At 36.9% G+C, this 12,464-nt stretch overlaps 1 protein-coding gene and 1 pseudogene across 1 annotated transcript; both read left to right on the top strand.

Annotated features, from left to right (window-relative positions):
• The first annotated feature begins 3,789 nt into the window (after positions 1-3,789).
• Positions 3,790-5,272, top strand: LOC144455931 (olfactory receptor 10C1-like). Its single transcript, XM_078150251.1, has 2 exons — positions 3,790-3,846; positions 4,310-5,272. Exon 2 carries the CDS (start codon positions 4,310-4,312, stop codon positions 5,270-5,272), a length of 963 nt encoding a protein of 320 aa, XP_078006377.1. The 5' UTR covers positions 3,790-3,846.
• A 2,946-nt stretch (positions 5,273-8,218) lies between these two features.
• Positions 8,219-8,961, top strand: LOC110203040 (small ribosomal subunit protein eS10 pseudogene; annotated as a pseudogene).
• The last annotated feature ends 3,503 nt before the right edge of the window (positions 8,962-12,464 follow it).

The following is a 12,464-nucleotide window of genomic DNA, read 5'->3' as shown; positions in this document are numbered from 1 at the left end:
TCTGGAAAGTTTTACACAAACCGATACAAAATGAAGTGAGCAGAACTAGGAGAAAGTGATGATCAACTGTGAATGACTTAGCTACTCTCAAAAATATATAGTCCCGCTATTTCATTACTCTTCTGTTAGAGACTAGCTCAGTAAAATTTTGTTAATAAAGCTTACAAGAACTATTTAATTGTGAGCTATTTTACACTTTCTGTGCTTCTAATTACTCAATTAAAAATACAAAGAATAATCCGTATCAAAAGGCCTAATTTCTCAAACATATAGAGAACTGAGTCAAATTTATGAAAGTAAGAGCCATTCCCCAACTGACAAATGGTTAAAATATATGAACAGTTTTCAGATAACATAACCAAAGCTATCTATAGCCATATGAAAAAAAAAAATGCCCTAACTCACTATTGATTGGAGAAATGTAAATTAAAACAATTCTGAGGTACTACCTTGTACCTATTAGATTGGCTAATAGAATAGAAAAGGAAAATGGCAAATAGAGAGGGTGTGGAAAAAATTAGTGCACTGTTGTGAACTGATTCAAGCATGCTGTAGTTTGGAACTATTCTCAAAGGGTCATAAAACAATGCATATCCTTTGACATAGCAATACAACTACTAGGTCTGTATCCCAAAAGAGATGAAAAAAAGAAAAAAGAAAAAAGGACCTATATGTACAAAAAAATATTTAGAGCAGCTCTTTCTGGTGGCAAAGAATTGGAAATTGAAGGGATGCCCATCAATTAGGGAATGATTGAACAAGTTGTATTGTTATGCTATGGGAAATGATGAGTGGAATGCTTTCAGAAAAGCCTGGAGACACTTGTATGAGCTGATGTAAAGTGGTAATAGCAATATTTTAAGATGATCTGCAATGAATGACTTAGCTATTCTCAGCAATACAATGATCCAGGACGGCTCTGGAGGATTTCTGATGAAAAATGCTAGCCCCAGAGAAAGAACCTATGGTGTCTGAATGCAAATTGAAGCATACTTTTTTTTTTAACTTTATTTTTCTTGAGCATTTTTTTTTTTGGTCTTTGTTTTCTCTCACTCTATGACTATTATGGAAATGTTGCCTGACTGCATATGTGTATAACCTATATCAAATTGCTTTCCTTCTCAAGAATTTGGAACTCAAAGTTTTAAAAATGAATGTTAAAAACTGAGTTTTTTTTACATATAACTGTGGAAAAATAAAATACTTAATAATTTTTTTAAAAAGCTGCCCATACCTATTGCTTCCCTGTCCTTCTCACTCTTCAACCCTTTATAATCTGGCATCTGACCTCAACACTCAACTGAAATAGTTCTCTGCAAAATGAGCAATAATCTCTTAACTACAAAATCTGATAGTCTTTCCTTAGTCCTCATCCTATTTGCCCTTTCTGTGACATTTGGCCCTTTTGACCATCTTCTTCTCCTGAATATTTTCTTTGAGATTTTTTGACCTTACTGTTTCCTGGTTCTCCTTCTGCCTGTCTACTCCTTGTCCATATCCTTTTCAGGCTCATCATTCATACTGTACCTCAAAAACTGTGGGTGTTCCCCAATGCAAAAAAAAATAGAATATTAAGTGGTAATGTTATGTTGAGTACCCTGGAATTGCTTGGGTTTGAAAAAAAAAAAAAGAAAAATTAATTACCCAAATCAAGGACAGGAGAAGCCTGAAGTTAAATAAAATCATTTTAAGGCATTAAGTGCTTAAAGTGAGAGGACAGAAAGAAGAAAACTGGGCAGTTTTGATAAGAGGACCTTCTTATTTGATTCTCTTAAATAATTATAAAAGTTAATTGATATAAAAAATATCATTAGAGGATACATTGGAGCCATTGAAAAGCAGTGGTATCAACTTGGGCCCTCAAGAAAGTAGTAGTGTGTTCAAATATCACCTCAGATACTTACTAGCTGCATGATCTCAGTTTCTCATCTGTAAAATTACTTATAGAAAGAAATGACAAAAGCACTTGAGTATTTTTGCCAAGAAAACCCCAAATAGCATCATAAAGAGTCAGACATGACTGAAACATCTCAACAACAACAACAAAAATGTCACATAGATTCATGTCTTTCTTACATTCAGTTTTGATGTCACTTTAGAAATATTCTTAATTGGAAACAGTTCATTAATTTATTTGTTTATAACCCTGAAAGAAATAGTATTTAACAACTGAAAATGTTAGACATCGTAGTAAAATTGAAAAAGAAAACAGAATTTTTTTAAAAGTGCTAACAATAAATAAATATCACACTAATTAGATTTGACCCTACTGCTAAGAAAAGAGTTAATGTTTTGAAAAGGCATTAACTTTTTCAATATTTTAATTTACAGTAAGACAACACACATTTAGATGGGAAAACAGATCAAACAGAACAGCTGTTAAGTTTACTAGATTATGAAGCCTTGGGGATTCCAATTTAATTGAAAATAAGACAAATCAAGAGAAATCACCTAAAGAAGCTTCAGAAAGTTGCATTAAATTTTGGCCTGGTGATTCCATGTTATGTTGTTATATTTCTCTCCTTTCTAATACAACGTAGGCTTAGAGGTTGGGGATGATGTGATTGGGGATGTGGGATTCAGTTCATATTTCCTTAACTGTCCCAATAGTTGATTAATATTCTTAACAAATTATACTTTCAGGGATTTTCCAGATTTCCCAAGTTTAAAGGAAATAGACAAGTCTTTTGGGGTAGTTTAGGGACTTGCTCCAAAGAGTACTCAAGGTTAGTTATTGTATTATGATCTTAAAAGGATTATACACATTTCATTTCATAATATTTCCATCAGTGTGGGTAATGGATAACTTTGAAGTACTGTTAAGATTCTAAAAATCTCAGAGATAACCAGAAATTTAGGTCCATTATTTATTTTTTAGTAGCAAAGAGTATCAAAGAAAAAAAATAAGAATTCTTACTAAGAATCAATAAAATAATTTCATCAGCATCTATAAGAAATTATCAATTTTTGTATTCTCTCTAGAGATAGAAAGCTTATTGCTTGTTGAATTAAACAAAAAAAATTGGAGGAGTATATAGAATTGGAAGCAGGGGAATGTAGCTCTCTGATCATTCTTCAAAGCACATGCAAACAATAAACATTTCTTATGTTTAAGCTTTCTTTGCTGGCAGTATGATCCCTCATCTTCCATCTCTCCATAACTAGTATAATTTGGATTTTAAATCTCATGAACATAGATGAACACTTTCATCTAGAGATGGATGAGCATCTGAGAGTTAAAAAATCCTAAGATACGTTTTCAGAATACCATTAGATTTCAACTCCTTGAAACAAGGACTGATTTTTCCTAAGAACCACATAGATGTAGACTCTATAGAAGTCAATGAACATGCGCTCTGGATTTGTAATTGTGACTTTTTTACAGGTAACAACATTGAAGCCTGGAGAGAATATTAAGATCTTGGTCCAATATGAGGACTTTTGACCCAGAGAATGCATTTATGATAATTCTATTTCTCCTGCACCATTATGTTATACAGAGAGAGGGCAGTCACTAGGTGGACCAGATTCCATGACTTTTTTTCAAGGTTTATATGCAGATGAGGGATTAAAGATGACTTGAGTAATATGGAGTATTCAATAGAAAAGTGAAGTGATGTTACATGCAGCAACTGTCTGTCTCAAATTGCACACTGATTAATGTTATTGTTTCCTCACACATTCCTCTGAGACAAAGCCAAAAGACTACTGGGCCTCTGGTCCCAGAGGACTTCAGCAAGAGTAGAAATGCTGCCATCTCCCATTCTAAAACTGAACTGTTTTGTGCTTAGTGGCCTCAAGAGAGGAGGAAAGAGAGACAACAGAAAAGACATTTATATTTGGCACGTAGGTAGGCATGATATTCATTTCTAAAGGCAAAACTCAAGGCTTAGAGAGAGCTAGTGAAAAGGGGGGTTACTGGCAGCAAATGATGGTTCCTTTTTGTGTACAGTCACTTAATACCCCGTGGTATCTTATCCTGATAAGTTGAAATGACCACCAATCACATTCTAATTTTCTAAAGGTAATTTTTATTTTAACCATTTCCATTACATTATGATGAAAGTATCAACAGACCATCCTGAAAACTGAGCTTTATTAGGTTGATTTGTGACATATCTTTTTACTCTTACTATGTGTTGTATTAGGTAATATTAATAAATACTTAGCATCAAGAGCTAGTTTTCATGGTTCCTACCCCAGTGCATAGCTCTAGGAAGCAGCTTTATGTATATATTTGTCTGTGTTTGCACATGCATGTATGAATACATTTATCTACCTGTCAAATAATTCTCGGTTGTCTCTGTAGATGTCAAGCTCTGAGCCAGTAATGAAGGAAAACCAGACCCTCTGCACCAAGTTCTCCTTCGTGGCTTTCTCCTCTCTAGGTGAGCTACAGCCCATGCTGTTTGTGGTATTCTTAGCCATATACACATTCACTGTGTTAGGAAACCTGGTGATCATCTGTCTGATCTGTGTGAGCCCTACCCTCCACACTCCCATGTATTTCTTCCTGGTAAATCTGTCCTTCTTGGAGATGTGCTATATCACCAGTGTGGTGCCTCAGATGCTGGTGCACCTCTTGGTGGAGCCCAAGACAATGAGTGTGGCATGTTGTGCAGCTCAGATGTATGTCTTCGCCATCCTGGGGTTGACAGAGTGCTGCCTGCTGGCAGCCATGGCTTATGATCGCTTTGTTGCTGTCTGCTACCCGTTACGCTACACATTGTTGATGAGCCCTTGGGTCTGCTTGCAATTGGCTGCAGCATCCTGGACCACAGGAGTGGTTGTGGAGTCAGCCCAGACCACCTGGATCTTCACTCTCCCCTTCTGTGGCACAGGACAAATCCAGCACTTTTTTTGTGACATCATGCCTGTGGTGCAACTGGCCTGTGTGGATACTTCCCACAATGAGATTGTGTTGTTTTCTGTTTCTGTGCTCTTTATTATGAGCCCCTGTTTGCTCATTCTCTGCTCCTATGCCCGCATTCTCATGGCCATTTTGAGAATGCCCTCTGCTGCTGGCAGGCACAAAGCTTTCTCTACGTGTTCCTCCCACCTCCTGGTTGTCTCTCTCTTTTATGGCACAGCCCTCTTTACTTACCTTCAACCCAAGGCTGCCCATACTCCAGACATAGACAAAGCAACTGCCCTCATGTACACAGTAGTCACCCCTGCACTCAATCCAGTCATCTATACTCTAAGAAACAAAGAAGTGAAAGGAGCCTTGTGGAGAATAGCTAGGAGGTATCCCCTTAGCCAAACTGTCTAAAATTGGCCCAAAGATCATAATTAGTAAAAAACAAACAAACAAACCAAAAAAAACCTTAATCTTTCTGTGCTTGGCCCTGTGCTTTTTAGCCTTTTATAGTTTCTTTTGAGTAAGGGCTTGGATTGGCACAATCTTCAGATGTGCAGAAGACTCAAAGGTGGGGAAGATAGCTTATGTACTGGATGATAGAATCATGATCCAAACAGATTTTTTTTTTTCCAAACAGATCTTGGTGGGTTGAACATTAAGATGAAAAGTTAAGATGAAATGCATTGGGCATAAAAAGAAAAAAAAAGTAGTGTTTTGTTTTGTTTTGTTTTATTTCTGGAAAAGATGTGATGTGGAAGTCAGAAAAACAGATGTGATTATGGTCAGCTTTAATGGTGAGAGCTTTCAGGCAAAGACAAATGGTAGTTCTATGGTCCTGTGACCTCAGAACACCTCTTCTGTGTACTTCCCTTGTCAGCCTCAGATCATTCTGAGTTTTAGCATTCCTGACACTCTTGTTACAGCACCGGGCCATCTTCTTGTATTAATCCTTTGTTTTGGAAATCTAAGTTTGGTTTATTAGTTCCCTTTGTATCCACATCTACATTGTCAGACAAATCCCATTTTTCATTCTCACTGTAATTGCTTCACTTTGTGTCTTTATAACTTCATTATTAAATATCTTTCATCTTTCCTGGCCTGACTTCCCCTCTCGTATTTTTGTCCATGGCAGCCTACCTATCTTTCCTCTGAACCCTTTGAATTCTGGTTTCCTAAAATGTATATACGTGTCAGACAATGCCTGGATTTCTGCTTCTTTATCACAAACTCCATGGTTCCCATCATTTCTAAATCAGCAGCCAGTTCTTTTCTGTTAGTGAAAACTCAGATCCAGAATAGAATTTCCTCTTGTTGATTCCTCCACCTTTTGAAGGATTAAATGATCAATGAAGCAAATCAAGAGGTTATTAGTTGCTTACCTTTTGGCAGAGAAAATTCCAGCAGATGTCTGTACCACTAAAGTACCCCCTTCACTTCTATATTATGCTTCTGCTTGTGATATTTCTGTGATGGGGGCTGATGAGCAGGCATTAGCATACTTGGCTGATGTGATTCTCTACATGGATGAGACAGAGAAGGCTGCTTACAGAGTGCCATGATGACAAGTAATATGTTTGTTAAAGAAATGTGAAATATGTACTGGTTCCAGTTTGCTAGTCAGATGATGAAAAGTAACCTCTTTGAGTGGTCATAGGACCAAATCTGGGGATGAGAGAACTTACTGGACTTGATGGCTTGAAGAAAGAGAATGGGCTACTGAGTGACTCTGGAGAGGGGATGGCTCACCACCCTCTCTTAGTCCCAGATGTCATAAAGTTGAGGGTACTTTGCCAGGCTGTAGCTTCTGTCTCTTTTGAGTTTGTTCATTCCCGTTTCTAGGAAAAGGATATTAGAGATGATTCTGTGGCATGTTGTTGTATTTCTCTCCCTTCTGGTACAACAGTGTCTTAGGGGGTGAGCAAGATGTGATTGGGGATATATGAGTCAGTTCAGACTTTCTTAACTTTCCCAATATTTGATTGATACTCTTATCAAATTATACTTTCAGGGATTTTCCAGACTTCCCAGGCTTACAGGGAATAGCGAAGTCCTTTGGGGTTTGCATGGAGACTTTCTCCAAAGAGCATTCAAGGTTAGTTAACTTGTTATGATCTTAAAGGGATTCCATATATATTTCATTTAATAATGTTTCTATCAGTCGGGGTAATGAACAGTTTTGAAGTGCTTGTAGGAAGTTGACATTCTGGAAATCTCAAACATAACTCTACTCTTAGCTCCATTCTTTATTTTTTAGCAGCAAGAGTACCAAAGAAAAAACTAAGAGGAAATATAGGAATATATAGAAGTAAGAAGCAGGGGAAAGTAGTCTCTTATTTTCAAAACATGTATGAACTTAGGAAACATTTCTTGTGGTTAAGCTTCTTTGCTGGAAGTATGATCCTTCAGCTTCCATCTCTCATAACCAGTATATATTATGGGCTAATTTATATTTGTCAGGCAGCTAGATTGTGCAGTGTTTGAAGTACCAGTCCTGGAGTTAGAAGGTCCTGAGTTAAAATCTAGACACTTCTAACTGTGTGACCTTGGGCAAGTTACTTAACAGTTTTTCCTTTCCAGATTGATTTTTTTTTTAACTAGGTGAAAGAGGCCATTCTTTGCAACATTTCTTACCTAGCCTTAATCACTGAATAGGAAAATTGAGACTCAGTCAAACTAAGACCTTAACTTAGAATGAAGGACAAAGAACAACCTGTAAGTAGAATGGGCTGCCCCATAGGGGACCAAACCTCTCCTTTCCTCTTCTCTGTTCTCCTTCTGTCTACATAGGGTATAATACCCTTAACTGTGGGTGCTCTGACCAAAGAAATATAAATTTTGATCACTCAAAACTCAAAAGACATCTTGGGGGATTACAGGCTAGATTTCTTTCTTAAGGACCATGTCTTAAACCCTTAAACCCTTAAATACTCTGGCTGTCATTGATTGGCCAACAATAAGTCTCAGCCCAAGCCCCACCTACTCATTTTTTGGACCCTGATGGCTCAGAATAAGTGTAAATAGCAATTGTTTCTGTTTTGGCCAGAAACCTTAAGAGTCTTCCCCTCCCAGATTGATTTTTTTTCTTGAATAGGTAAAAGAGGTCATTCTTTGCCTTATTTCTTACCTCGTCTTAATCACTGAATGGTTGTTGCCTCAGTCAAACTGAGACCTAGGAAAGACCTTAGCTTAAAAAGTTCAAGGTCTCCCACTATAGCTGGGGTCATCTACAGTCATCCTGATTTGTAGCTTGCCACTGGGTCCAGATGGCTCCAGAGGATAAAGTGAGGCTGGTGATTTTGTTCAGCCCTCCCTCACTTAAATACAATTCACTTGCAAGTCATGGTATCACCTTCCTAATATCATGATCCTCTTCAAGAATGAAGGACAAACCCTTTCTATCCCAGGCTCCTTCTAGAACAGAACCCATTGCAGCCACTGAGATGTTGATGCCCAAGAAGAACAGAATTGCCATCTATGAACTCCTTTTTAAGGAGGGAGTAATGGTAGCCAAGAAGGATGTCCACATGCGAAAGCACCTTGAGAAGGCAGACAAGAATATGCCCAATCTCCATGTCATAAAGGCCATGCAGTCTCTGAAGTCTCTTGGCTATGTTAAGGAGCAGTTTGCATGGAGGCATTTCTACTGGTACCTCACCAATGAGGGCATTCAGTATCTCTGGGATTACCTTCACCTGCCCCCTGAGATGGTGCCTGCCACGCTCCGCAGAAGTCTTCCTGAACAAGAAGGCCAAGGCCCAAAGGTCTGGAGGGTGAGCGACCTGCCCTGCTTACTCGAGGTGAAGCTGACAGAGACACATACGGATGAAGTGCTGCTTCCCCTGGTGCTGGCAAGAAGGCCGAGGCTGGGGCTGGGTCAACAACAGAATTCCAATTTAGAGGTGGATATGGCCATAGACGTGGTCAACCTCCTCAATAAAAACTCTAGAGATATGTTTCATATTGAATAAAATTTGGGGGAAAAAAAAGAATGAAGGACAAATAATGATAACAGTAGTCAGAATGAGTTATTCACTCAATGTTGTTCTTAAAATAGTATGCAGTGTTCTCTTATTATGATCATTTTGCTCTTCATTATTTCATGCAAGTCTATCTGTGTTTTTCTAAGATCATGAAACTCATCATTTCTTATACACCACAACTTGTTTAGCCATTACCCAATTGATGGGCATCCTTGTAATTGACAAGTGTAAAGACAAGATTTGGGGATAAGAATTTGTATTTGGTAAAACTTGTTGGGAAAACTGGAAAGCAGTGTGACAGAAATTGGGAATAGACCAATATCTTATATCATTTACCAAGATAAGGTCAAAATGGATATATGACCTAGATATTAAGAGATATGTTACAAGAAAATTTGAAGACCATGGAATATGTTACCGATCAGACTTATGGATAGGCAAACACTTTATGAATTAACAAGAGATGGAGAGCATTATGAGGTGTAAAATTGATAATTTTGATTACATTATATTAAAAGGTTTTTTGTACAGATAAAACAAATGTAGGCAAGATCAGAAGGAAAACAAAAAAATTGGAGGGAATTTTATAGACAGATTCTCAGTTAAAGGTCTCATATCTCAAACATGTAAAGAATTTTGTCAAAGCTATAAGATGGATATTTTGATGATATTTTTCTGTGTTAAGAATTTTTAGGATCTAGCTGTGACTCTATAGGTAGGAGTGTGCTGGAGCCAGGTATGCTAGAGTCTGGCGAGACAATTATTAAATTATCACTGTGAGCATTCATAACTTGGAAATTGACAAAGACTACAACTCAGGCCTCAATTTATTGTTTTATGCATTGTCAGTGCTTAATGAAGTGATAGAGAAAATGTCAATAAAGCAGATTAAACTTAAAAGTGTTTTGTGTGTACATTTTTTTCCCTAAAGAAACCTTATTTTTAACCATTTACCAGCATACTCCCTGTCTTTGGCCTCATTTTGCCAGAGTAAAAAGACTAGAGTACCAGATCTTTCAGGATCAGTCCAGGTTGATAGATGCAGAAGATGCTGAAGGAGCAGGTAATTAATGAAGTAGGCATGATTGGAAGATGATCTGAGTGTTTTTTGAGAAAGACAAAAGCTGATTCCTGAGTGTTATTTTGAAAATTGAAGAGTGTGGAAAACCAAGTGTAAAAAAGAGTGCTAGTATTGTGCTAGTAGTAATTACTAGTGTTAGAGAGTTGACATGATTGTGCAGAAAATGAGAGATGGTGTCATGTATGACAGAGGTGGCAGGTAGGAATCTCTTGTAGTTAGTGAGGTATTGGTATTTGCCCTAAGAGTGCTACATATTGTCAGAATGTGGGAGAGAGAGGTGAAGGTAGTTACCTCCAGCCAAACATCTAGCTAATGAAATTGAATTGGAATAGGAATATATATGTATAGCCTGTATCAGATTGCGTGCCATCTTGGGGAGGGAGGAAGGAAGGGAGGGGGAGAAAAATTTAAAACTCAAAAGCTTATGGAAGTGATTGCTGATAAGTCAAAATAAATAAATAAAAAAAAAAAAAGAAACTGAATTGTTCCCAGTTCCAATGACCGTGGAGGGTTGTAGAATCTGTGAACGGTGATAATCAGTCTTTTTTCCTTTTTTTTTTTAAATTTTATTTTAGGCTCAAACACCAGAATGCAAATATAGAATAGAGGGGGAAAAAGCATATCATAAACTTAAATATTGGAACTTAAATACAAAGTAAGAAAAGAAAAAAATAGCATGTCACATGCATAGCAGAATGTGAGAAGATTCAAAATATATAGCGATAAATTTTCATTTCAAGAAAGCTTGTATGATAAATACTAAACGTTATGTTTAGAGTTCTCCACATTTCTTTGCTTCCTTGTAAGTTTTCTTTTGTTCTCTGCTGTACACTTTTATACTTTGTTCTTTTTTTTTCCCTCCTCTGCTCCTGAAGGCTGAAATTAAGTGCAGATATATTTCGCTATATATACATACACATATACACATATATAGACATATACTTTCCCAAACAAATTCTACTCCTGATCTTTGTTTTTACTCTTATTTCCTATCTCTCCTGACTCATCTACTTTACTTCTACCTGCTACCTTGTGGATCCTTCTCCTATTACTAGACCTCCTCCCCCAGCTAATTCCTCTCTATTGATTTTTTCTCTTGCACTTCATTTGCATAAAATAATTACTCTTTTTAGCCGTTCATAAATGAAATCATATCATACTCAGGTTTACTACAAACTTTCTTATGCACTACCCAATTATTAATAAGAATCTTAGACATGTATTTTGCATTTTACATACATAAAAAGTAAACAATCTGTCCTTACTGAATCCCTTGTAATCCATCTTTGGTCTGTACCTTATGTTTCTCTTGGCTCTTGCATATCAAATCTTCTATTAAGTTCAGGTTTTTTTCTTTCTCTTTTTTTTTTTTTAACAAAGTCTTGAAAGTCTTGACAGTTGATCAAATATCTGTGTTTTTTGTTTTGTTTTGTTTTGTTTTTCATTCAGGATTATGCTTAGCTTTGCTGGGTATAATATTTTTGGCCAGAGCCCCAGTTCTTTTGCTCTTTGATACATAGTGTTTCAAGATTTGTGGTCCTTTAATGTCTTCACTGCTAGGTCTTGTGTGATTCTAATTGTGGCACCATCATATTTAAATTGTTTTTTTCCTTGTAGCTTTTATTATTTTATCCTTGAGCTGGGGGTTTTGGAATTTGACTATAATGTTCCTTTGAGTTTTCCTCATAGGATCTTTTTTAAGTGGTGATCAATGGATTCTTTTTTCTGTTTCTACTTTCCCGCTTGTTCTAATGCTTCAGGACAATTTTCTTTAATTATTTTTGTATTATTGTGTCAAGATTCTTTTTTTGATCATAGCTTTCAGTTAGTCTGATTATTTTTACATTTTCTCTTCTTGATTTATTCTCCAGATTAGTTGTTTTTCTTATAAAATATTTCACTTTCTCTTCTATTTTTTCATTATTCATATTTTGTTTAATTATTTCTTGCTCTCTTCGCATTGCCCAATACTAATTTTCAAGATGTCATTTTCTTCCTTAAGATTCTGGATCTTCTTTTCTAATTGGATGACATTCATAATCTTGTTTTTCTTGGATTTTTTGTTTGTTTTTTCTCCATCTCTCTCACTTGATTTTAAAAATCTTTTAAAAATTCTTCTATGAATTCTTTTTGGGCAGGTGACCACTCGATGTTTCTCTTTGGGGTAGAAGCGGGTTTCCTTGCTTCAATATCCTCCTCCGGAGATGAACCTTGGTCTTCTCTAGTCCCATAATAGCTTTCTATGGTTGGCCGTTCCTTTGCCTGTGCATTTTTTGTAGTGTTAGCTTAATTTTTGTAATCACCTCTAGCCCTGGGGTATGGGGGAAGATGCCTCTTGCCCCAGAGCTTCAATTCTCCCTTCTAGCCTGAAGCAAAGCCAGGAACATTCTGCCACACTGCTTGTGCACTTACCTGGCATGTGCTTGTTCCTTTTTGCCCTCACCGCTCTCCGCAGCACAACTGAGGCTGATGTTCCTTGTCAGCAGAGGTTCCCTTGCTCTTCCCCAGCTCAGATGCCCAACTCCCTTTACTATTCCAGGGG

Source organism: Phascolarctos cinereus, unplaced genomic scaffold, assembly GCF_003287225.1.
Source record: "Phascolarctos cinereus isolate Bilbo 61053 unplaced genomic scaffold, phaCin_HiC Scaffold_1;HRSCAF=81, whole genome shotgun sequence".
Classification (NCBI taxonomy): Eukaryota; Metazoa; Chordata; class Mammalia; order Diprotodontia; family Phascolarctidae; genus Phascolarctos; species Phascolarctos cinereus.
This window is presented reverse-complemented; position numbering and strand designations above follow the sequence as displayed.

What these genes read in the sequence shown, in the direction of transcription:
- LOC144455931 (XM_078150251.1), top strand. Translation starts at nt 4,310, where the DNA reads ATGTCAAGCTCTGAGCCAGTAATGAAGGAAAACCAGACCCTCTGCACC.